General features: G+C 45.0%; 1 protein-coding gene across 1 annotated transcript in view; it reads left to right on the top strand.

Annotated features, from left to right (window-relative positions):
• Positions 1–23,924, top strand: part of LOC122556810 (slit homolog 3 protein-like) — a 654,707-nt gene that overhangs the window by 400,952 nt on the left and 229,831 nt on the right. The window contains exon 6 of the mRNA XM_043704014.1: positions 11,522–11,593. Coding sequence (XP_043559949.1) covers positions 11,522–11,593 — 72 coding nt within the window. The remainder of the gene's footprint in view (positions 1–11,521; positions 11,594–23,924) is intronic.

Below are 23,924 nucleotides of genomic sequence, written 5' to 3'. Positions count from 1 at the left end.
AACTAATCAGCAGGCTGTGCATTTAAAAACTCCCCCCATTCATACCTGCAGACCACACTGAAAGCCACCATTCCTAAACTTGGGATGTTTGTATTTTCTGACAAGCTAGAAAATAAAATACAAATTGGCCAAGTTGCCTTTGTCTCAAGGGCAAAGCTATCCAGGGATCCAGTGTGATTCCTTGTCCTGTATCTATGCTGACCTTCTCTAACATACAGGGGCTAGATTAGAGTGGTGCTGGAAAAGCACAGCAGGTCAGATAGCATCCGAGGAACATTGGAGGCTGAGTGGTGACCTTATATAAGTTTATAAAATCATGAGGGGCATAGATAGGGTAAATAGACAAGGTCTTTTCCACAGGATAGGGGAGTCCAAAACAAGAGTGCATAGGTTTAGGTGAGAAAGGAAAGATTTAAAAGAAAACTAAGGAGTAACTTTTTCATGCAGAGGGTGATGTGTGGATGGAATGAGCTGCCAGAGGAGGCTGGTACAATTACAACATTTAAGAGTCATCTGGATCGGTATATGAATAAGAAGGGTTTATAGAGATTTGGGTCAAATGTTGGCAAATGAGACTAGATTAGGTTAAGATATCTGGTCGACACAAATGAGTCAGACCAAAGTGTCTATTTCCGTGCTGTACATCTCTAAAACTCTTTGTGTCTATGGCTTAGAATGCTGGAAAAACTCAGACTGGACTCAAAACATTAACTCTTTTTCCCTCTCCACCAATGCTGAGCTTCTCCAGCATGCTTTGTGTTTATTTCAGATTTCCAGCATACGTTCCAGCATACGTTACCCCGTTGGATCACTCTCAAGTTTGATTTCATATTAGTTCCTTTCTGTAACTCTATTCACGATTAACATTTCCCATCTCTCTCTAACGATGGTAATCAAGGTCTGGCAATTTGGCCAGCCATTTCTGGTGACAAAACTCATTTGAGCCTCGTGTCCTGCTTTGTTTTAACTTGTTGAAGCAGTCAGCCATCATCTCACTTCAACATTCACTCAGGGTGTGCTGGAGAATGAGGAGGGATGTATACTGTGTCATACCAAGGACTCACAGATGATTATTTGTACATCTGTTTACTGTCGCAATCACACTGCCTTTTTGTTGTTTAGTCGGTAGGACATAATAAGCGAAGGGCATTCATATCCAGCACAAACTTAGGGTCAGAACAATTCCCAAGAACTCAATTTTCACAGCTTGGTCCAACTGAAAATGCTTAGCAGATCTGAATATGTTCATCACAATTCCACCGCACATAATGTGGTGACGCCAATCTGAATGACATGGTTTGCCAGGGGTTTTGGATGAAGGATGTTTGTTGTAAAACACAATGCAACGCCAGTTGCTGCAGTCCGTGAAACATCGTCCATCATTGCATTGAAACATTAGCATGTTCCATCGGCCAGAGTCACGGGCTATGTTTAAGCCCAAGCTCTAAGGTGGCAGCGAATGGGGTAAACCACACAGAGAGGGACCTGTCAATCACGGGCAGCAGCCGGAGAGACACGGTTTGGCTAAGACACCGTTCAGAGTCACAGGCGTGACAAGATTAACTCTCAGATTCCTGCACTCTCGAAAGGGGCTGAGCCAGCGGAGAGCAACGTCATTGGAAACCTCAAATGTGCCATTTCACTGGAATAGGAGCACATCAGCATGTTATTCTTGACCATGTTGAAGCATTTAACAAAAGAATATCCTATCAATTCTGCAATCTTCCTTGTTTTTTTTCCTCATTAACATTGGTCTCTTTCAACACATCATTACAAACCAGAGCTGTTTTAAGTTTCCCAGAGATGGCTGAAATGCTGGCATGTAAATGCAGTTTAATGTATTCCCCTGTTTGCAACAAACTAAAAGTCTGTCACCCTCCTACAGTGTTCAGGGTGAAGAACTTTTCTGCTGAAAATCCCACATTGGTTGCTGATTGCTTGATGTGCAGTGTGAGGTGTAAGGTCAGAGCAATGTTGGTTTGTAGTGCACAGTTCCAGGTGGGAGGTAGCAGGTAACTCTACTGTGGCTCCCACACACTTGGAGTCACTGATTCCTGTGGGATGGGGAGGCCGTGTGCACTAGCCATGTGTAGCTCTCGCCTACTCAAGTGGGCAAGTCTGGAGATGTCTCCATTACAAAGTAGAGCCGTGCACATCACAGCTGAAGCCATTGCCACCCAGATTGTCCCCACCTCCCACGCTCCACTTCTTGACCGACTGCCAATGGTATGTGTACGAAAGACTGTGGAGCGGAAGTGGTCTTGAATCTTGCCGTTACCGTATCAGGGTCAGCTCCCAAGAAATATGTTGAACACGCATGGAACTGGCCAGCGTGTCTCTTGGCCCACCAGTATGGCAGTGAGCAACTGTCATTATCCTGAAACTGGGGGAAACAGCTGCTGATTCAGATATTTTACCAGCTGATATCAAGGTTGTGTGTGCAGGGGCCTGGGAAATGTGCTATTCTGAGGAGTCTTGCCATTCTTCCTTAAGGCTTTGTAGTGATTGGAACCAGGTGCATCTTGTTGAACATCAGATCCTTGATCGGGGTTGTTAACCCAGACCATTCAGGAAATCCCTGGCTGACCAATGTAACAAGGAGATTTAGAATCTCCTCAGTTCAGGGGACTGACTCCGAGTTGGCTGACCACTGCACTGTGTACTCATGAGTAAAGGCCCAGCCTCTGTAATGGTGCTCCAATGTGTAGGCCCCAGACTGCACCTTTGTGTATAAGTTCTGTGTGTAGGTGGAAAGTCTCATGCATAGGCCAACAGCTCTGTGTGTAGACTGACAGCGCCATGTGTAGACCGAAAGCCCCGTGTGTAGACCGACAGCACTGTATGTAGTTTGAAAGCCACGTGTATAGGCCAAAAGCCCAATGTGTACCCCAACAGCCTAGTGTCTAGGTTGAAAACCCCATGGGTATGCCGACAGCCCCATGTGTAGGCCAATAGCCCCGCGTGTAGGCCAACAGCCCCGTGTGTGGGCCGACAGCCCCGTGTGTAGGCTGAAAGCCCCATCGGTATGCCGACAGCCCCGTGTGTAGGCCGACAGCCCCGTGTGTAGGCCAACAGCCCCGTGTGTAGGCCAATAGCTCCGTGTGTAGGCCAACAGCCCCATGTGTAGGCCAATAACCCCATGTGTGGGCCAACAGCCCTGTGTGTATGCCAATAGCCCCGTGTGTATGCCAATAGCCCTGTGTGTAGGCCGACAGCCCTGTGTGTAGGCCAATAGCCCTGTATGTGGGCCAACAGCCCCATGGGTATGCCGACAGCCCCATGTGTAGGCCAATAGCCCAGTTTGTAGGCCAAAAGCCCCATGTGTGGGCCGACAGCACAGTGTGTAGGCCGACAGCCCCGTGTGTAGGCCAACAGCCCCATATGTATGCCGACAGCCCCATGTGTAGGCCAATAGCCCCGTGTGTAGGCCGACAGCCCCGAGTGTAGGCCAATAGCCCCGTGTGTAGGCCAACAGCCCCATGTGTAGGCCAATAGCCCCGTGTGTGGGCCAACAGCCCCGTGTGTAGGCCGACAGCCCCATGTGTAGGCCAATAGCCCCGTGTGTAGGCCGACAGCCCCGAGTGTAGGCCAATAGCCCCGTGTGTAGGCCAATAGCCCCGTGTGTAGGCCGACAACCCCGTGTGTAGGCCAATAGCCCCGTGTGTAGGCTGACAGCCCCGTGTGTAGGCCGACAGCCCCGTGTGTAGGCCAACAGCCCCGTGTGTAGGCCAATAGCCCTATGTGTGGGCCAACAGCCCCGTGTGTAGGCCAACAGCCCCATGTGTAGGCCAACAGCCCCATATGTAGGCCAACAGCCCCATGAGTGGGCCCCAGGTTGAAATTCCTATGCAGGAAATGCAGGCAAGCTTCATCCAACTCATGATGCAATTGTCAATAACGTCACAATTCCTTGTATTTTGTGAAAAGAATTATGATTTTGGAAGAGAAACAAAAGTAAAGCATACGACTAGGAGAGTAGAATCTCCTCAGTTTGAAGGACAGACTCCTATCTGGCTAGGAGTCAGATAGGAGTCACAGCCAGCGTATTGTGCACAAGTAAATAAAGGGTGACATGTTGATGGGATACTGGCCTCTGTACGGGTACTTCTGGGTTGTTTTTAGTTTTGAGCTAGACAGAACACTGATAACCAGGTAATTCCTCTCAATGTGCATATCAAATCTGGCTAGCAACATAGGGTTACAAACAGCACCAGTTTGTAGAAACATGATTGAAGTACCTAATATAGCGTGGAGGAACATCCTGTTAAGAAAACTAGAATTGTACACTACAAACCAATATTGCACTTTTAACAGCCACACTCACCTAGTCCCATGTGCATCTCGTACCACAGATAACAGGTGAACATTGGGCTCAACAGCAGAGTTTAATCTTGACCCCATCATTTTTTTTAATACTTCCATTCCATCTGCCCAGTCAAATGGAAAGGATATTATTAAACTAGAAAGAGTGCAGAGAAGATTTACTAGGATGCTACCTGGAAGGTTTGAGTTGTAAGGAGAGGTTGGATAGGCTGGGATATTTTCTCCTGGAGCGTAGGAGACTGAGGGGTGACCTCAGAGCGGTCCATAAAATCTTGAGAGGCAGAGATAAGGTCGATAGCCAGCAGCCTTTCCCGGTGGTAGGGGTGTCTAAAACTAGAGGTCACAGGTTTAAGGTGAGAGGGGAGAGATACAAAAGGATCCAAAGGGGCAATTGTTTCATGCAGGGGGTGGTGAGTGTCTGGAATGAGCTGCCAGAGGTGGTGGGGGAAGTGAGTACAATTTAGACTTTTAAGAAACATTTAGACAGGTACATCGTCGGGATAGGTATGGAGGGATATGGACCAAATGCAGGCAAATGGGGCTAGTTTAAATTGTGAAATCTAGGTGACATGGGCGAGTTGGGCCGAAGGGCCTGTTCCATGCTGTAGACCTCTATGACTCTAAGAATAGAAACACCAATGACCTTCCAACAGCTCTCTCAGTGAAAACCCTCACCCTCATGGAACGCTTGCTGCTGGACAATTTGGAAACACTAAAGGACCAGTGTAAAAAGTGGTGATTCGATCAGAAAGCGTTCATCTCCGTAGTACAGCTGGTATGTGACTGTGGGACAGAATGCAAACTTGAGGCTTTCACCTGTCAGCCAGGATTGCGGTCACAAATAGCTAACCACATCTGCGGAAAGTTACAGCCAAGATAAAAGCCACAAAACAGGGCTCCTTAGCGTCTCTGGTTTGGCACTGACAGAAGCTTTTCTTGGTTCCTAAACAGCATCTGCAGTCTGCATGCACATGTTTGGTACAGCAGTGCCAGATCCATCCTGTGGAGGGTGCAGGTTGCTATCGACCAGGCCAAACCCCCTCAAAACATTTCAAGAAAGTAACCCAGACCCTAACTTTGCAAGTTGTTTTAAGTGGGTGCAACGCAGATGTTCCAGGAGGGATGCAGCTGATCAAACCACTCAGTTTTAAACAAAACAGAATTTATTTACAAGATTACCAAATGAAACATAAACAGAAGAGAACAGAAAACAGAATAACTTAACCTATTCGAAGACCCAAGAGATTATCCCAACTTAATGATGCTTTTCCAATGCTTGCAAAAATCCCCATAAATATCCCTCAGCACAAAAAAGTAAAATCAAACACGGCTTCTTAAAAGAGAGAAGTCACAGAGAGAGTACCAGCCTGGACCTGCTTCTGTGAGTCCAGCTGATGGTTTTAACTCTGCTGTGTGAAAACCAAACCAAACCAGAGTAAAGCCGAGCTGGGAGAACTGGCCACTCCCCTTTCATTGTACAAGTGGGGTTTTTTTTAAACTTAAAAGCCTGTTTCCCGGGGCAGTATCTGCTGGCTATAATCAAACTGGCCTAAAACCCTTCAACTTAGACTTTTTGGAGTCTGTATCGTTTATGACCTCGCCGAAAGAAACAAGGACAACATAACCATGATAAAGGAACAGCTTCATCCCAAGGTAGTGAGTGTGTAAGTAGCAAGTGTTCAGGGTTTGTATGTCAGAATCACACAGAGTAGGTAGTGTTCACAATGTCAAGAAGTGAGTGAGACCAATTGACTCCCATACTGCTGTTTGAGCAGCTGATTGATTTCTCTTGACACTTGCTGGGCCAGTCAAAATCTTTGGTGGTTTGGACAGTTGGTGAGTTCCTGTGACCCATGGGGAAGGCTCAGCCTTGGAGGTTTCTGCTCAGACCACTTTGTATTGAATTGTAGCATAGCGGTGAAACAGACAGGGAGAAGCTCCTGGGAGGAGGAGGAGGAGGAGGAGGAGGAGAGCAAGTGGGAGAAGGAATCTGTGGGCAGAGTATTCAGAGAGTGATTTTTCCACCTCAGGAAATTTGGAATGGAGAGCCTTTCAGCTGTGATGTAAGTGGGAAAAGTGGCCAGAAATCATCATACCCAGGCCCAAACATAGCACTTCCCATTTTCAGAGAGTAGGATTGGGATTCTTGTATACATCGCTCTCAGAGGCAGCTGGTCACTAATGGCAGCAGTGGCTTCCACCTTTGCGTGTTAGGGTGAAATAAGCCCACACTGTGCAGATTAGAGCAGTTCTGAATTTGACAGACACACTCAGAAAGCTGAGGCACCATCATGAAGAAGTGTGGCACTCCTTTGAATTTGGTAATGGTGCACATTTGGTGGAAGAGGTAAGCTGTCCTTTGGGAAAGGTTCAGCAGTCTCTTGGAAAGAGTTGAGATACCCCTTTAGGAGAGGTCAGGGACTGTGTGAGATTATTAAAAGTGGATGTGTTTTTGTGCAAAAACGTGCTTGAATTCTGTGACGATATGTGCCTTGAAGATGAATTTGTCTGCTTTGTTTCTGTTGAAGGGGTGTATTGTAAATCTGATGCCGAGGTGTCTACTCCATGGAAAGAAGAATAAATAACTTTGGCCTTTTTTTTAAAAGTAGACAAAAGAAGCATGAGTGGGTGGAATCAGGTTCACACAGACCAAGGGGTATTAGATTGTGCTTTCAGCTGTTGAAGTGAGGGTGGTTGGAGTTAAAGCTGCTGGATAAAGCTCCCTCTCTGCTACTGGGAAAAAAATTGAGTTCTGTCTCTACTGCTAGATTCATTCTTTCATTTTCTCCTTTCTCTATGACTGGTGAAGATCACAAGTGAGGGAAACCTGTTTTGCTGAATTTGCCTTTACCAAGGGTGTGCTTATGGAATGCTCCTGTTCTGGGACAGTTGATGAGTAGCAATAATATATTATTTTACCAAGTATTTCGATCAAGTTAAAGTTATGCCAATTCATTTTTTTTTTGTTTGTATTTTAACTGTGGTGTAAAGTCAAATTGAATCACATTATGGGCAGCACGGTGGCACAGTGGTTAGCGCTGCTGCCTCACAGCGCAAGAGACCCGGGTTTAGTTCCCGCCTCAGGTGACTGACTGTGTGGAGTTTGCACGTTCTCCCCGTGTCTGCGTGGGTTTCCTCTGGGTGCTCCGGTTTCCTCCCACAGTCCCAAAGATGTGCAGGTCAGGTGAATTGGCCATGCTAATCTGGGTATGATGATTTCTGGCCACTTTTCCCACTTACATCTAATCTAATCTAATCTAATCTGTAACACAGCACCTTACACCTGCCTTTAAATAAGGTAAAAGTTAGGGTCTAGGCTATCTCCATGAAGGGGTTTGGTCTGGTCCATAACAACTCACTGGGACTGTCAAGCTCTCCAGGAGACCTCCAAGATTGTCAAAGTAAGCAGTTAAAGCCCGAATGCTTTTAATTTTTGAAAACAAAAGCATTTAAAGAAAAGGATCACCTTCTATTTTACTCTGTCTGTTGACATGGCCATACAACTTGGGAGTGGAGCCATTTGGCCATTAAACCTGCTCCACCGTTCAATAAAATCGTTGTTGATTTGATTGTGGTCTCATGACCATTTTCCTATCTGTTCCCCATATGCCTCGGTTCCCTTGTCTGTCAAAAATCTATCTAATTGAGCCATGAGTAAATTTGATCACACAACCCACACCATCTTCCATTCCACGTAGTAGCAAGCCTCTGAGACAGAGAGAAAACAATGCCTTATCCCTGCCCTAAAAGGGAGACCTCTTACTTATAAACATTGTCGTCGATGTTCAGCGTCCCCAACAAGAGAAAACTTCTCCTAGCCATCTCCCCAGTCCCCTCATGAACCTGATTGTTTCAATAAGGTCACCTTTCATTGTTCTAAATTCCAGTAGGTATAGGCCTAACCTATTCCTGAAGAAGGGCCTGTGCCCGAAACGTCGAATCTCCTGTTCCCTGGATGCTGCCTGACCTGCTGTGCTGTTCCAGCAATAAAGTTTCAACATAGGCCTAACCTTCCTTTGTGAGCAAAGTTAAAAATCACACAGCGCCAGGTTATAGTCCAACAGGTCTATTTGGAACCACTAGCTTTCAGAGCGCTGCTCTTTTATCAGGTACCTTGTGGGGCACAATAATAAGACACAGAATTTATAGCACAAGATCATAATGAGCTAAGGCCAGGAATGAGCATTGTGTACCCTCAGGAAGGCTACCATTACAAGATTATGAGATGCATGACTGACTTGTTTTAGAGTCGGGTGCCATCTATTTCACCATTTGATTGAAAGCTACAAGTGCTTTTGGACTTTTGTAATGTGGGGCTATGAATTCCAGTGGCTTGGATGTATTCAGAGATACAGCACCTCCCTATCTGTGTGGAGGAGAAGCCCTAGACTAATGACCATGAAAATACAATACTTGTCTGTTGTATTTTTCTTCCAGTGTTCTGCATCACTGTCTCCACCCCCTACATCCCCATTCTGGAGTGATCTTTGTTGCACAATTTCTGCTCACAATCATCTTCTGGTATATTGATAAATCGTACAAATTCTGACAAAAAGTAGTGGTAGGAGTCGGTAACGCGCTGCCAGGGTCATGGTGGTGGAGGTGTTTAAGTGGTTTTTAGATAAGCACATTAAAATGCAAGGAATGGGGGGGATATGGGCCAAGGGTAGGCAGAAGGGATTAGTTAAATTTGGCGTCATGTTCAAGCACAGCATTGTGGGCCAAATGGCCTGTTCCTGTGCTGTACTATTCTATGTTCTATAAGTCTTTTGGAGAGAAAGAAAGCTTTGGCAACATTTTTTCTTAGTACTTGACATCTCTGTTATCCATGATAAGGGCATCAATAAAATGAAATGAGATCAAGGTACACATTGTTTGGTCACATGTCTAGATCTGCATGTTAAATTCTGTTTTGTATCTGTAAATAGCTTAATTGCGATTCTATTTCAGCCTGTCTTTGAAAGCCTGAACTGTTAGTTGAAAAGAGCATAAGTTGTTTAATAATTTCTAAACATACATGAATAGGAAGGGAATAGAGGGGTATGGATCCTGTGAGTGAAGACAGTTTTAGTGTGGAAGGGTAAAATGGGTTGGCGCGGGCTTGGAGGGCTGTTCCTTGACGTATTGTTCTTTGTTCTACAGCTGGAAAACACTATAGAAGGGCAGATTCTAAAGCTTTAAGAGAAAGTTTGTACTCCCTGTTTCTCCCGCTGTTAAAACGAATAAACCCTCACACTCTCTAGTGATTCCAGCAATGCTTCTCACTAATTGTTGTGGGATATTTCCTCTTCTGGGATATTGAGCTTCCACATCCAGTGTGAAAATGGGAGATAGGACATGAGGATGGGGTCACTATTTCATCAGTAAGTGCATGTAGCTGGAGCTGCTGACATCTGGCAGTGCACAGTGACCCAGCCACAAGATTCAAATCGGACGGTGTACTCACTGGTGGTGTCGTTGTTAAGATAGCAACTACTGTTGCCAGGAGGTCTTCTTCTGCATAAACGAAGGAGTCACCCTTTTGAGAAAAACTGAAGCGCTCTGTATCATGCAGAATTGCAAACCCATCTTTGACAAAACTGTTAAATGAAAACTGAAAGAACTGCAGATGCTGCAAATCAGAAACAAAAATAGAAATTGTTTGAAAAGCTCAGCCAGTCATAGAATCATAGAGTTGTATAGACCCTTCCCTCCAACTCGTCCATGCCAACCAGATATCCTAAATTAATCTAGTCCCATTTTCCAACATTTGGCCCACATCCCTCTAAATTCTTCCTATTCATGAACCCTTCCAGATGCTGTTTAAATGTTGTAATTGTACCAGCCTCCACCACTTCCTCTGGCAGCTCATTCCATACACGTACCACCCCCTGCGTGGTACGTTTATGGAATGCCCCTTAGGTCTCTTTTATATCTTTCCCCTCTCACCCTAAACCTATGCCCTCTAGTTCTAGACTCCCCGATCCCAGGGAAAAGACTTTGTCTATTTATCTTACCTATCCCCCTCATAATTTTATAAACATCTATAAGGTCCCCCCTCAGCCTCCGATGCTCCAGGGAAAACAGCCCCAACCTAGTCAGCCTCTCGCTATAGCTCAAGCCCTCCAACCCTGCCTGGTAACATCTGAGGAGAGAAATAAGAGGTAACGTTTCGGGATCCAGTGACTTCTGAGGAAGGGTCACTCAACCTGAAACGTTAACTGTGATTTCTCTCCACAGATGCTGCCTGTCCTGCTGAGCTTTTCCAGAAATTTCTGGGTTTTTTCTCCGTTTGTGAATAGAAATGTGAATTGTTTACTCTCACACTCGCACCAACGCACACTCGCACTGCCCCTGTACAAGTGCATTTTGGAACATCATTATATGGTGTGACTGCAAGTCTTTCTCCTCATTCATTCACGAGGGGCTTTTTATTTCATGTCAATGACACCCCTTTAAAACTTGCCCCTAAAATTGCACGCTTTTGTGTTTTGGTTTCTCTGTTTCTTTTAGTCGAACCCCAACTCACTGCGGGGGGAGGGATGGAGGTGATAGTTCATTGTCAGGGCAGCATTGTTCGTCTTTTAGGGAACACACACTGCAGTGAGTGAACATCAAATGAGATTTTGCTGTGTTTAATTTTGGGGATTGCAGTGTGCACCCTGGTAGCTCAGAGATTGAGCGTTGTGTCAGGGACATGTCAGCCAGACTTTGAATGACTAGGAGTGGGGGGGGGGAAAGGAAGGGAATTAAAACATGCACATATATAGAAAAAATGCTGATAGGTCATCGAGGGGAGCTAGACGACTTCAAATGATTTAGAAGCCTCTACTTTTAATGAAATGGTTTCAATGACAGGACAGTAAAAGCCTGTAATGGATTAGGCCACCTAATGTAATGAAATTACTCACTCTGCCTTTAAAAAACTGCGCAATTAATATTTACAGAGAGCTGATAGGCTTCTGGGCTCAGTGCGACGTTTCTCATTCGGTGAAGGGTAAAAGAAAGCTGTGTGGCTCAGCAAGACAAGAGGGAACCCGGTATTACACGGTGCCAAGCCTGACTTTTACTAGTGAGGCGGATAATCACCGTGGCCAGGCTTTTCGGGACACCACCCCCCTTGCCTGCTGAGAATGAGAGAAAGAGAGGGGGGTCTTTTATTTTCCTCGCTGCCCCCTTCTGATGTCTTTGTGTTTTTTTTATCTTATGTGTCTAACAGGCAGCTGGACAATAACCACATAAGTTGTATAGAGGATGGAACGTTCAGAGCCCTGCGTGACCTGGAGATTCTGTAAGTATGGGTCTGCTCTCTGTCATTCTCTCTCCTCCTCCTCCGTTCCGTGTTCCTGTCTTTTGTAAGCTTTAACCCATTCCTACTTGGGGAAAGCTGTATCGCATGTACTGAGAGCCGAACGCAGCCTAACCATACAAGGGCGCCTCATTGAGACTGCATCTCATCTCCACCTTTATGTGGCAGAGGGGCACGTGCTGTAAATTGATAAAGAGAGAGAGAAAAAAAATCAAACAATATGTCTTGAAGCAGCAGATGTGAATTCACAGGAACTTAAGTTGTAAGCAAGCAGAGACAAAAAAATGAAGCAAGGTCAGATATCATCCCCAAAATGAAAAGGTAGGAATGCAGCGAGGGAGAGTTTAGAGATTGCCTCCCAATGTCATGTTATCTGTTCAACAACTGTTCAACAACTCTCTTATTCTGACCAGAACGCAAGTCATACCTGGAATGATATATCCGTTACGTGAATAAGTGCTTTTCTTCAACTGGGCATGGTGTTGCCTTTTGACCTTTGGGGACATGGGACTGAAACAAACTGTGTACTCAAAATTATTAACACTTTACAGTGAGGTATAATTGAGCGATTTGTTTTGCATCGTGTGTCAGTGCTCATTGCTCCAATTTCAAACAGACATCCCTCTCTCATCCCACTTACAACAGGATTTGTTACGAACTCTGGGAGCTCTGTGGAATTATTTTGCAGTTATTTATTTCCCCTGGAACGGGGGATTTCACGACTAGGGGGCACATATTTAAGGTGAGAGGAGAGAGATTTAGAAAAGACATGTGGGGCAATCTTGCTGTTTACACAGAGGGTAATTTGTGTGTGGAACAAACTTCCTGTGGAAGTGGTGGATGTGGGAACAATTACAATGTTTAAAAGACATTTGGTAAGTACATGAATAGGAAAGGTTTGGAGAGGTATGGACCAGGAGCAGGCAGGTGGGACTAGTTTACTTTGGGATTATGTTCAGCATTGACTCAAGGGTCTGTTTCCGTGCTGTATGACTCCATATGAACATATCTATCAGAGGTTGGGATAATTATATCGCTAATGGAATTGGTACATTTGAAGAAATTACAAATTTGCGCTGTTTTTTCATCCTCTGTAGTTACTCAAGAGGAAGTACAATGATGTAATGAGCAGTGAGTATTTTCTTACTCAGGTGGCAAGTTATTTCTGGATTTCATGACGGTGGCTCAGTGGTTAGCACTGCTGCCTCACAGCACCAGGGACCCAGGTTCAATTCCAACCTTGGGTGACTGTCTGTGTGGGGTTTGCACAGTGTGTGTTTCCTTTGGGTGCTCCGGTTTCCTCCCACAGTCCAAAGATGTGCAGGTTAGGTAGATTGGGAAAGTGCCCCATAGTGTCCAGGGATGTGTAGGTTGGGTGAATTAGCCATGAGAAATGCAGGGTTAGAGGGATGGAGTGGGTCTGAGTGGGATGCTCTTCAGGGGGCTCAGTGCGGATTCGATGGGCTGAATGGTCTGCTTCCACTCTGTAGAGATTCAATAAGTGTTTATCACCTACTGGCTACTAAGACACTTAGCCTTCAATACTATAGAGCAAAACAATTTGAAAATGTTGGATGAGCCAAGCAAACGGCTTGTAAATGATGACTTCCAGCATTCCAACTGCATTTCAACAATCAAATTTTCTTCTGGTCTTCATGCCAATTCCTTAATCCCCTTCAACACCTCACTGGCTGAAGCAGTCATTCAGTGCTATGTCCTTTCTCCGTGAACCAGGAATCCCTGCTTAGCAAAGGCAGCTGAAAAAGCCAGCAGTGAAGGCATCCAGTTTCATCATCAGAAATGATCAGTCTGTGAGCTATGGATCACATCATCCCTCAGCACTTTGTTAATGGGGCTTAGTCCAGAATTTCTGATGGCTGTGCACTCTCCTATGCAATGATAACTTTTCTAACACGATGATGGTTTTCCTTTAATGACCCTGGTCTTTTCCCTCAAATTCATCCAAAACCATCAACTCAAGGCTTTGAGTCTCAGAAGTGGGTACTGTTCTCAATGGGCAGCACTTGATAAATGCCCTTTCAGACCCTTGATTTGAAAGGTTACAGCTTAGGGGAAAGAGTGAACAAGTCGGGGATAATTTCGAGGGAAAAGTGAGGGCCACTAGGTCACTTCATAGTCTTTGAAATGATGAAGGAGTTTGATTAGATAGATGAAGGGAAGGTGCTTTATTAGTTTGAGGACATTAGACTTAGAGAGGAATTCAGTTGAAAGGCCTTTACTTAAGGAATGAATGGATATGGAACTGGCTATTGCGAGGATTCATTTCGGGGGGTGCTAGGTAAAGACATAAATGCGAAAAGCACTTCAATCTCGACTGCCTTGATTCTCCACAGATGCAACACTGATACATTTTATTGTGGTTTAGACCCAACTCATTTTGGGATTGTAACGAAGGAACTGCTTCGTTTTGGCTGGATGGTGGGTTTTTTTTTGTAGATATATCAAAACACTCCAGGGTCCGTGTGCATCCCCTTAAGACAGTTAATTGATCCCATTTGAAAAGGATCTCTTTTGGAACTGTAGCTCATGCAGGGACTGCTGCGTTCTTAGTTGTTGCTGAATAAGCTTCCCTTGGTCGTTTCGAATGAAATCCTGGCACATTTTTAAAAGAAACGTGCCTGGTATTTTCTGCAGCTTTTGGAAGTTTCCTCAAGATGATGACCATTTTATTTGCACGTGAGAGGATGGGGACATGAGTAGGATGGCTTTAGAGGGATAAATAGATTAGTTTTGGATATCTGGTCGGCATGGACAAGTTGGACCGAAGGGTCTGTTTCTGTGTTGTACATGATTCTATGTCTACGATTCTACAGGAAGTCTCAAATCACCTCACCTGTCGGTCCCTGCAGGAGTGAAGGTGGAGGGTGGGCAGCATAGCATATACAAGTTCCAAAATGTTCACCTTCCTGTCCACCCTCGCCGAGTTAGCAAAGGAGGGAAGAGTGTCACAATGGATTTCAGGAGCATGTGCCAAGAACGCAAAATGGACATTCCGAGTCCGTTTGGCAATAACTGATGATGCAAGCCTGCTGTGGCTTCAGTGGAGACAAATGCTCACTTAAATGATTCAGCTCCAGATCCATCAATGAGCACTCCTTAAACCCCACACTGTTTGTCTCAGTGAGTCAGCTAAGTAACAGTAATCCCATTAACTCTGTGCAATGCTTTTGGATCCTGATTTATTACTGGAAGAAACTGACCAAATTTTGATGTTGCAAAGTGCTTTCTTTTAGCTCGCCTGTCTCTCTGCCAGAGTAGGCAGCAGAAATTGTCATTCTTGGTTTTATCTTTCCTTGCAATGGATCAATAAATGCCTTTATCATTCTTCCTAATGGTTTTATGAAGTTTTACTGCTAGCCCCTTGTATGTTCTGACAGAAATAAAAATGGTAAGATGTTTCCTTGGCAACGTGAAAAACTACAGAAGCAACCTTCAAAATGTGGTGATCCTTACATCCAATGAGGCGATGCTAGCTGATTCTGAGCATGTTAGTCCCACACAGACGCAACATAGGTTCCCCCCCCATATCCCAACCTGCAGTGTACTGCATAACTCAACACCGATCTCCATGATCTCACTGTCCTACAGTTGGTGTGAGTCAATGCTGTGTCCCAGTGCTGATGGCTCTCTGGGAAAGGTGTGAGGCTGAAGCTTTGGAATTGGTCCCAGACATTAAATTATCCGCATAACTGCACCATCGCTTCCTCCTCTTGTCCATGTTCTGTTGAGTCCATAAAGTGTTGGTACCATCACTATCCAGGTGAGCTCTGCGCAACTGCTGAGCTCTACCTCCCCACCCAAAGAATTGCTGCAGTATTTTTCTGAAAAAAAAAGGAGGCATGGTTTATTTTTTTGGCCGCAGTGATCAATCACTAGCAGTCCCCCTGATGTCAGCACGCTTGGATGAGCATAAATCTCCACACTCCGCAATCAGGAGATGGGAGGGGAAAGCGCGAGCTGACCAAAGGGAGAGCGGCGACGCAGGGTGCAGTGCGCTGATGCAACCAGAGAAAAGAACCGTGATGTTTAAGTCTACCGCAACATCTTTATTTGTTCACATCGTGCCGATGCGCTTCCATCAAGGACATTTGACCAGGAGAGGTACGTTTCTCCATGAATTTTAGGCCGATTCTTATTTTGCAGGTGGACGTTTCATCTATTCCGCTCGTTACTTGAAGTAAAGCGAGGAATTAACTGAGGGATTATTTGTATACTCTATCATCTTTGTAAAATTAGAGATCATTGGGCAAGAGATGTACTTTGCTGACTGTGGTCTCCACATTATTTTATTCTATCCACTTTGGTTATATACCATTCATGCTTTAAACCTTGTTCCTTTGCGTCATGTGTTTCAAATTGGTAGTCAGCTTAGGTGTTTGAACTTGTAGCTAAACTCGGCATACACTAAAGTGCGACACTAATATGTTGATATTAGTCATATGGATTACATAATGTCATGGTTAAAAGAAACAATCACTCCTGTGTATTTCATTTGTGCTGAGAACATTTTGATCAATGGTTTTTGACTATGGTATTGTTTTTTTCAGAAGGCAAGAGCAATTTTTACACTGCCTGGTACCTCAACAATCTTGCAATTCTTCCAATATTGTGATAGCATTTTAAAAATTGGGATGAACAAGACTTGTTTAATTTGAAATGACTTTTCCGCTTGTCTGTATTGAATGCGGCGAGATTTCTATGGATTTTGACATCCCTTGAAACCTCACCCCATGCCAAGGGAGGCGATGGCAGTGGGAACAAGGGAGTGGGTGCTGTCATCGGCTTCAGTGTGACCAGGGTAAGGACATTGTTTCACGCCACAGTGTGCCATCCATTGACGGCCACTCGAAATGCCTGGCTGGAAATATCGGCTGTGAAGCGAATCATTGCTGACTTTCCAGTCAGACAGAGTGGTCAAGCTCATGGTCTAAGCTTAATTGTGAGAAACGGCAATGTGTTGGGGTGCCAGTGTTCTCACTGTAGTCCAGTGCGAGTAAAGGCAGAGTGGGAGGGGAGAAAAATGGGAAGACTTTTCTGAAATGGGTGTTTTGCAAATCGCTACATTTGCCTGCAAGCACCTGTTCCCTACTTGTAGACCCCCTTCAACAAAATACTGTCATTGCCCCCCAACCTGTAGATCTTTTCACATTTCCGCACCTGTCTGCGCTGAGGTCACAGTAATTAAATGCATCCAGAGTTTATCATTTACCTCTATCAACAGCATTGTTACTGTTTTGGAGCACACCGCCGGTGATGTAATTTCATATTGAACAATGATTACTCATGATGTAGTTGGTGGAAATAACTGGGAGTAATGTTTGAGCCGTTATTGCACAGGCAATATAGCCTCCAGTGCCACTGCCCTAAATTGACAAGTATCTCTGCACTGATGTTAATGCATCTCTCTGGCACACAGCAATTCTCCTCAGCCAGCATCTGGTGCTGTTGACTTTATTCCAACACAAGCCAAAGTGTATTGCGGTCCAGTAATCATACTCTTCCAGCTAGATCACTGCAATACATTGATTTACCACTGACCGACGAACGGCTAGAGAGTCATAGAGTCAACGAACTAAACAGCATGGAAACTCATTCGGTCCAACTCATCCTTGCCGACCAGATATCCTAAATTAAGCAATTTCTATTTGCCAGCATTTGGCCCATATCCCGCTAAATGGACGGCACGGTGGTTAGCACTGTTGCTTCACAGCACCAGGGTCCCGGGTTTGATTCCAACCTCGGGTGACTGTCTGTGTGGAGTTTGCACATTCTCCCCATGTCTGCGTGGGTTTCCTCCCGGGTGCTCCAGTTTCCTCCCACAGTCCAAAGATGTGCAGGTTAGGTGAATTGGCCATGCTAGAATGGCCATAGTGTTAGGTGAAGGGGTAAATGTAGGGAAATGGGTCTGGGTGGGTTGCTCTTTGGAGGGTCGTTGTGGACTTGTTGGGCCGAAGGGCCTGATTCCACACTGTAAGTAATCTAATCTTAACTCTTCCTATTTATATTCCCATCCAGATGCCTTTTAAATGTTGTAATTGTACCAGACTCCACCATGTCCTCTGGCAGCTCATTCTGTACACACACTACCTTCTGCGTGAAAAAGTTGCCTCTTAGGTCCCTTTTAAATCTTCAATAAGTAGAATTCACCTTTCGACAGAAGGACTGCCTGAACATCTTCTCGTACAGAAACTATGGTGATTGGTTGCAAATCTACTACATTTTAAGCTCCCGTTTCCAAAACGTGCTTCAACTCTGTAGCTAGCTGAGAAGCTTCAAAGCTGAGGGTATGGTCAATCTCCATGAATTTTTGGGACCTCCTCTCCTCTTTTAAGGAACCATTTGTGTTTTCTCTGTTGACATCCTCTGGTGAATGTAACCGGACTGGAAATCTGAGTGAGCGGTGCAGTAGGTGTGTCACGGCAGAGTGACTGAGCAAAGTGTTAAATTGTACTTTGCATCTTCTGTCTGATGCCCGTATGCTTGTGTTCAGTCAGTCACATATTCCAGTCTTGAATGATGCCACTGTGGATCCATTTGTCTATTCTTCCTCTTCCAACCAACGGCCATCAAAATTTAACAGCAAGTCAAAATGAGAGCAGAAAGTTACGGCAGACAATGTAAATTTATTATCAGCATTACCAATCCTAACTGGGCAAGCTAATTGCCAGAAAGGTTAAGGGTAGTTGGAACATATTTAGAAATTTGTAATCAAGTTGAAAGGTACCATGTAGAAGTTTATAGAATTATGAGGGGCACAGAATAGGGTGAAGAGCCACAGTCTTTTCCCCAGGTAACGGAGTCCACAACAAGAGGGCATGGGTTTAGAGTGAGAGGGAAAAGATTTAAAAGGAACGTAACGGGGCAACTTTTTTATGCAGAGGCTGATGTGTGTATGGAATGAGCTGCCAGAGGAAGTGGTGGAGGGTGGGACAGTTACAAGATTTAAGGGGTGTCTATATGGGTGTATGGATAGGAAGGATTTAGAGGGACCTGGGCCAAGTGCTGGCAAATGGGACATGATTAATTTCGGATATCTGGTCAGCATGGACGAATTGGACCAAGGGGTCTGTATGACTCTATATGATTGTATAACAAAAAGAATAAGTCATTTTGGTTTGATTTTGATATTCCAAAACATTGACAATTCCTTCTTTTCCAGTGAGTGTGAATATTGACTTCTGATGTGAAAAGGGATGGTCACTGGGATTGGAAACATTCCCCGGTGTGGTCCGGTATCGGTTCCTTTATCAGTTCAAACTGAAATTCTTTTGATTTTTAAAAAAAATTGAAATAATGTCTCTGTTTAATTTTGAAGCATCCTGTTTACTTTGTTAGCTTCTGATGCTGACATGCTCAGGGTTTACCCTGTCAGAGACTAATTCTGTCTACATAGAGCTAACACTGGCATTCCCCATGCACAGTCATGTTTCCTCTGATACAGGCTTTCCCTCTCTAACCTTTACTATCACAGACTCATGTATACGGGTACACGCTTGTGTATCACCAGTGTATTCTCACACTAACACTATTTCTGATGCCTCATCCATTCTCACGTATCTGAACTCTCTTGTGTTCAAATTCACTGCATTGGCCCACATGTCTTTTAGAGTCATGCAGCACGGAAACAAACCCTTCGGTCCAACTAGTCCATGCCGACTATAATCCCAAACCAAACTAGTCCCATCTGCCTGCTCCTGGCCCATATCCCTCCAAACCTTTCCTATTCATGTACTTATCTGAATGTCTTTTAAATGTTGCAACTGTACCCACACCCACCACTTCCTCAGGAAGTTCATTCCACATGTGAACCACTCTCTGCGTTAAAAAGTTGTCCCTCACGTCTTTTTTAAATCTCTCCTCTCACCTTAAAACATGCCCCCTAGTCTTGAAATCCTAGGGAAAAGACACCTGCCATTCACTTTATCATTAGGCCTCGATATTTTATAAATCTCTATAAGGTCACCTCTCAACGTCCTACGCTCCAGTGAAAAAAGTCCCAGTCTACTCAGCCTCTCCCTATAACTCAAACTCTCCATATCCGGCAACATTCTGGTAAATCTCTTCTGGACCTCTCCAACTTAATAGAATCCTTTCTATCACAGGAAGACCGGAACTGCACGCAGTCTTTCAGAAGAGGCCTCACTAACATCCTGTAAACCTCTTTAAAGTCATAGAGATATACAACAAGGAAACAGACTCTTCGGTCCAACTCGTCCTTGCCGATCAGATGTCCTAAATAAATCTGGCCAGCATTTGGCCCATTTCCCTCCAAACCTTCCTATTTATCTACCCATTCTGATGCCTTTTAACTGGTAGGTAATGGTATCAGTATCTGACAAGATGCCTGTTCCAGTTAAGTTTTTTTCTCTCCCGCTGTCAATGTAACTGTATCTCACTTGCCAACATTGTTTCATGCTCAGCGCGCATCTTTTCGGCGGTTGCTCCAGCTCATAGTCTGAAGGCGGCTGAACATGAAGAGTGGAGAGGCAACTTGCACAGCACTGATGTCAGTTTGGACAGGAGTCTTGCAGCTCACTGCACATGCCCAGGGAATGTGAACAAGCAAAGCAGGGGCAGGTTCAGACAATTCAGCCCCTTGTGCCTCCTGTACCATTCAATATGATCATGCCTGATCTGACTGTGACCCTCAAATCCACATTCCTGCCCACCCCTGAGAACCTTTCAACCCCCTTGCTTAAGAAGAATCTGTCTGCTTCAAAAATAATCAAAGTGCCTGTTCCTGAGAAGAACGATGATCCAACGATACCCTTTGAGGTAGTGTCCCATCACCTTAGACTCTCCCATAGATATTTCTCCATAATCTATCCTGTCCAGACCCCTCAGGATTTTATGTTTCAATTAAACCAGCTCCAACTCTTCTGAACTCAACTAGCCTGCCTAGGTTTGCCTCAAAAGACTCCAGGGATTAGTCTAGTAAATCTTCTCTAAACTACCTCCAAAGCATTTATACCCGTCCTTCAATACGGTGACCAGTACTGTGCACAGTACATCACATACTATCTCAGCAGAACCCTGTTTAATTGAAGCATAACCTCTCTATTTTTGTATTCAGTTCCCCTCTTAATAAAGGATAACATCCATTAGCTTTCTTAATGACTTGGTGTCTTTGCAGACAAATGTTTTGTGATTCATGCATGAGGACACCGAGATCTCTGCATTCCAGAGATCTGCAATCTCTCATCATTTCGATAATTATTCTTCCTGCCAAAATTTAGATTCATAAAACCCCTGTAATGCAGAAAGATGCCATTCAGCCCATTATATCTGTACCAGCCCTCCGAAGACTATCCCACACAGACCTAGAGCCCACTTGCCCATAGCCCTGCACTTCGCCTGGCTGATCCACCTGATCCCTAGACACTAGAGAGCAATTTAGCATGGCCAATCCAACTAGCATGCCCATCTTTGGACTGTGGGAGGAAACCGGAGCACCCTGAGGAAACCCACGCAGACACAGGGAGAACGTGCAAACTCGAAACAGACAGTCACCTGAACGTGGGATTGAACCCAGGTCCTGTGAGGCACCAGTGGGAACCATTGAACAACCCTGAAGTCTAGCAGCTAACCTAAAGGGGAATCCTGAAGTCTTCTTTGGGCATACAAATAGTAAAAGAGTGGTAAAAGAGTAATAGGGTCAATTATATACACAAAAGGGATGCAGGAGAAAGTGAGGACTGCAGATGCTGGAGATCAGAGTCAAGAGTGTGGTGCTGGGAAAGCACAGCAGGTCAGGCAGCATCCAAGGAGCAGGAGAGTCGATGTTTCAAGCAAAAGCCCTTCATCAGGAATGGGGTATCAGATGGGAGTCAGATTGCTGATGAAGGGCTTACGCCCGAAATGTCGATTCTCCTGCTCCTCGGATGCTGCCTGATCTGCTGTGCTTTTCCAGCACCACACTCTTGACACAAAAGTGTTATAGGGAAGCAGAAGGTACAAAGTTAAATAGAGTAGACATTCAAAGAGATTTGGGATTTAGATGCATCGCCCTTTGCAATACCATAAACAGGTCCAGAAACTAGTCGAGACAGCTAATGAAATGTTGGCCTTCATAATAAAGGGCTGGAGTATAGAGATCCAGATGGATCACTGCAGTTACACAAAACCCGAGTCAGACTCTACAATGGCCTGTACAGTTAGAACATAGAACATAGAAAAATACAGCGCAGTACAGGCCCTTTGCCCCTCGATGTTGCGCCGATCCAAGCCCACCTAACCTACACTAGCCCACTATCCTCCATATTCTGTAATATCCTCCATATTCTGTAATAAACTCAATCACAGCATTCTTAGCCCTGAATCAGTATTGCTAGGAGCTCAAGTCTCGCTGCAGAGGCAAAGTCTTGCTTCATTGCAGTCCAAAGGGAATTGAAGGTTGCTTTATTCAGACAGGATGTCAAACCTGACGCTGCATTTGTTCTCTCAGATGGATGTTAAAGATCCCATGGCACGATACCAGGAGAATTATTCTTGTTGTCCTGACCAAGATTTATCCTTCAATGTAATTTTATCATTGTGTGTGGTAGTCCCTTGAGGATGACACTTGCTCGTGGCAAGAGCCTGTGTCTGGAGTATGACCATAACATATAGAAGGAGAAATAGGCCAATCGGCCCATCGAGTCTCCTCCACCATTCAATCATGGTTGATATGTTTCTCAACTCCATTGTCCTGCCGTCTACTCTTAACCTTTGATCCTTTTACTAATCAAGATCCTATCTATCTCTGACTTAAATACACACAATGACTTGGCCTCCACAGCCCTCTGAGGCAATGAATTCCACAGAGCCACCACCCTCTGGCTGAAGAGATTAGTCCTCACCTCAGTTCTAAAGGGTTGTCCCTTCATTCTGAGGCTGTGCCCTTGGGTCCCAACTGAAAGCAACAAATGGTGGAGATCACAGGGGGTCAGACAGCATCCATGGAGAGGGAACAAGCTAGCTTTTCGATTTTAGATTACTCTTCATCAGGCTAGGGTTAGAGAGAGCTTGCTCACTCTCCATGGATGCAACCTGACCCACTATGATCTCCAGCGTTTGTTATTCTCAGTACAGATTCCAGCATCTGTAGTGATTTGCTCCCCCCTCAGGTCCGAATCTCTCCATGAGGGAATAAAAGTTCCATGTCCGCTGTATCCAGGCCTCTCAGTATTCTGTACGTTTCAATCAAATCCCCCCTCATCTTCCTAAACTCCAGCAAGTACATACCCAGTGTCGTCTTCTGATGACAAACATGTCTCATAATGTGTTGCCTTCATTGCTGACCAGGAAACTCTCTCACGCACTTACTGCCTATCATAGTGGCGATGGGAAAGATTTACAGATTGGGAATGAAACTGTTTGACACACTTCCCACGGCCATTAGCTTCTGAGGTGGAACTTCAACCCAGAGTTTCAGGCTGAGAGGTGGGGACGTCAACTCTGTATTTCTTAGCCTCGTCCTAAACCTTACCCTGATCCTGACCCTGACTCTAGTCCTAATCCTGATCCTAACCGTAACATGGACCCTAACCCTAACGCTAACCCTGACCCTAAACATAACCCTGATTCTTACCCTAACCCTAACCCTGATCCTGACCATAACCCTATCCTAATTCTAACACTAACCCTAACCCTAACTCTGATCCTGACCATAACCCTATCCTAATCCTAACCCTGACCCTGATCCTTACCCCTAACCCTAACCCTGATCCTGACCCTAACCCTAACCCTGATCCTGACCCTAACCTTAACCCTATTGTCATTATGGCATTACTGTCTGTAGGAATCTCCATGTGTAACTTTCAAGATCTCCTTAACTGGCTGTATATTTTTGGAGCATTTTCAGATGGTGAAAACACAGGGAGGAGACCTGTTTGCAAAGCACCTGTTTTAGAGCTGCTGCTGAAGCAGTATTGATTTCCCTTGGAGAGAACACTCTATAGCAATGACTTGTGTTACCCATGTCCTGGGCTAAGGGCATCAGGCAACCAGTGGCACTTCCTTTGCTGGGGGTCATTCATGTACGTGTACAGCATTGAAACAGACCGTTCGGTCCAACTCATCCATGCTGACCAGATTTCTTAAATTAGTCTAGCAACACCTAACATTTGCCAGCACCTGCCCCATATCCCTCTCAACGCTTCCTACTCATATACCAATCCAGGTGCTTCTTAAGTGTTATAATTGTACCAGCCTCCACCACTTCCTCTGGCAGCTCATTCCATACATGCACCATCCTCTGCTAGAAAAAGTTGCCCTTAGGTCCCTTTTAAATCTTTCCCCCGTCAGCCTAAAT

The sequence above is a fragment of the Chiloscyllium plagiosum genome, chromosome 14 (genome assembly GCF_004010195.1).
Source record: "Chiloscyllium plagiosum isolate BGI_BamShark_2017 chromosome 14, ASM401019v2, whole genome shotgun sequence".
Lineage (NCBI taxonomy): Eukaryota > Metazoa > Chordata > Chondrichthyes > Orectolobiformes > Hemiscylliidae > Chiloscyllium > Chiloscyllium plagiosum.
This window is presented reverse-complemented; position numbering and strand designations above follow the sequence as displayed.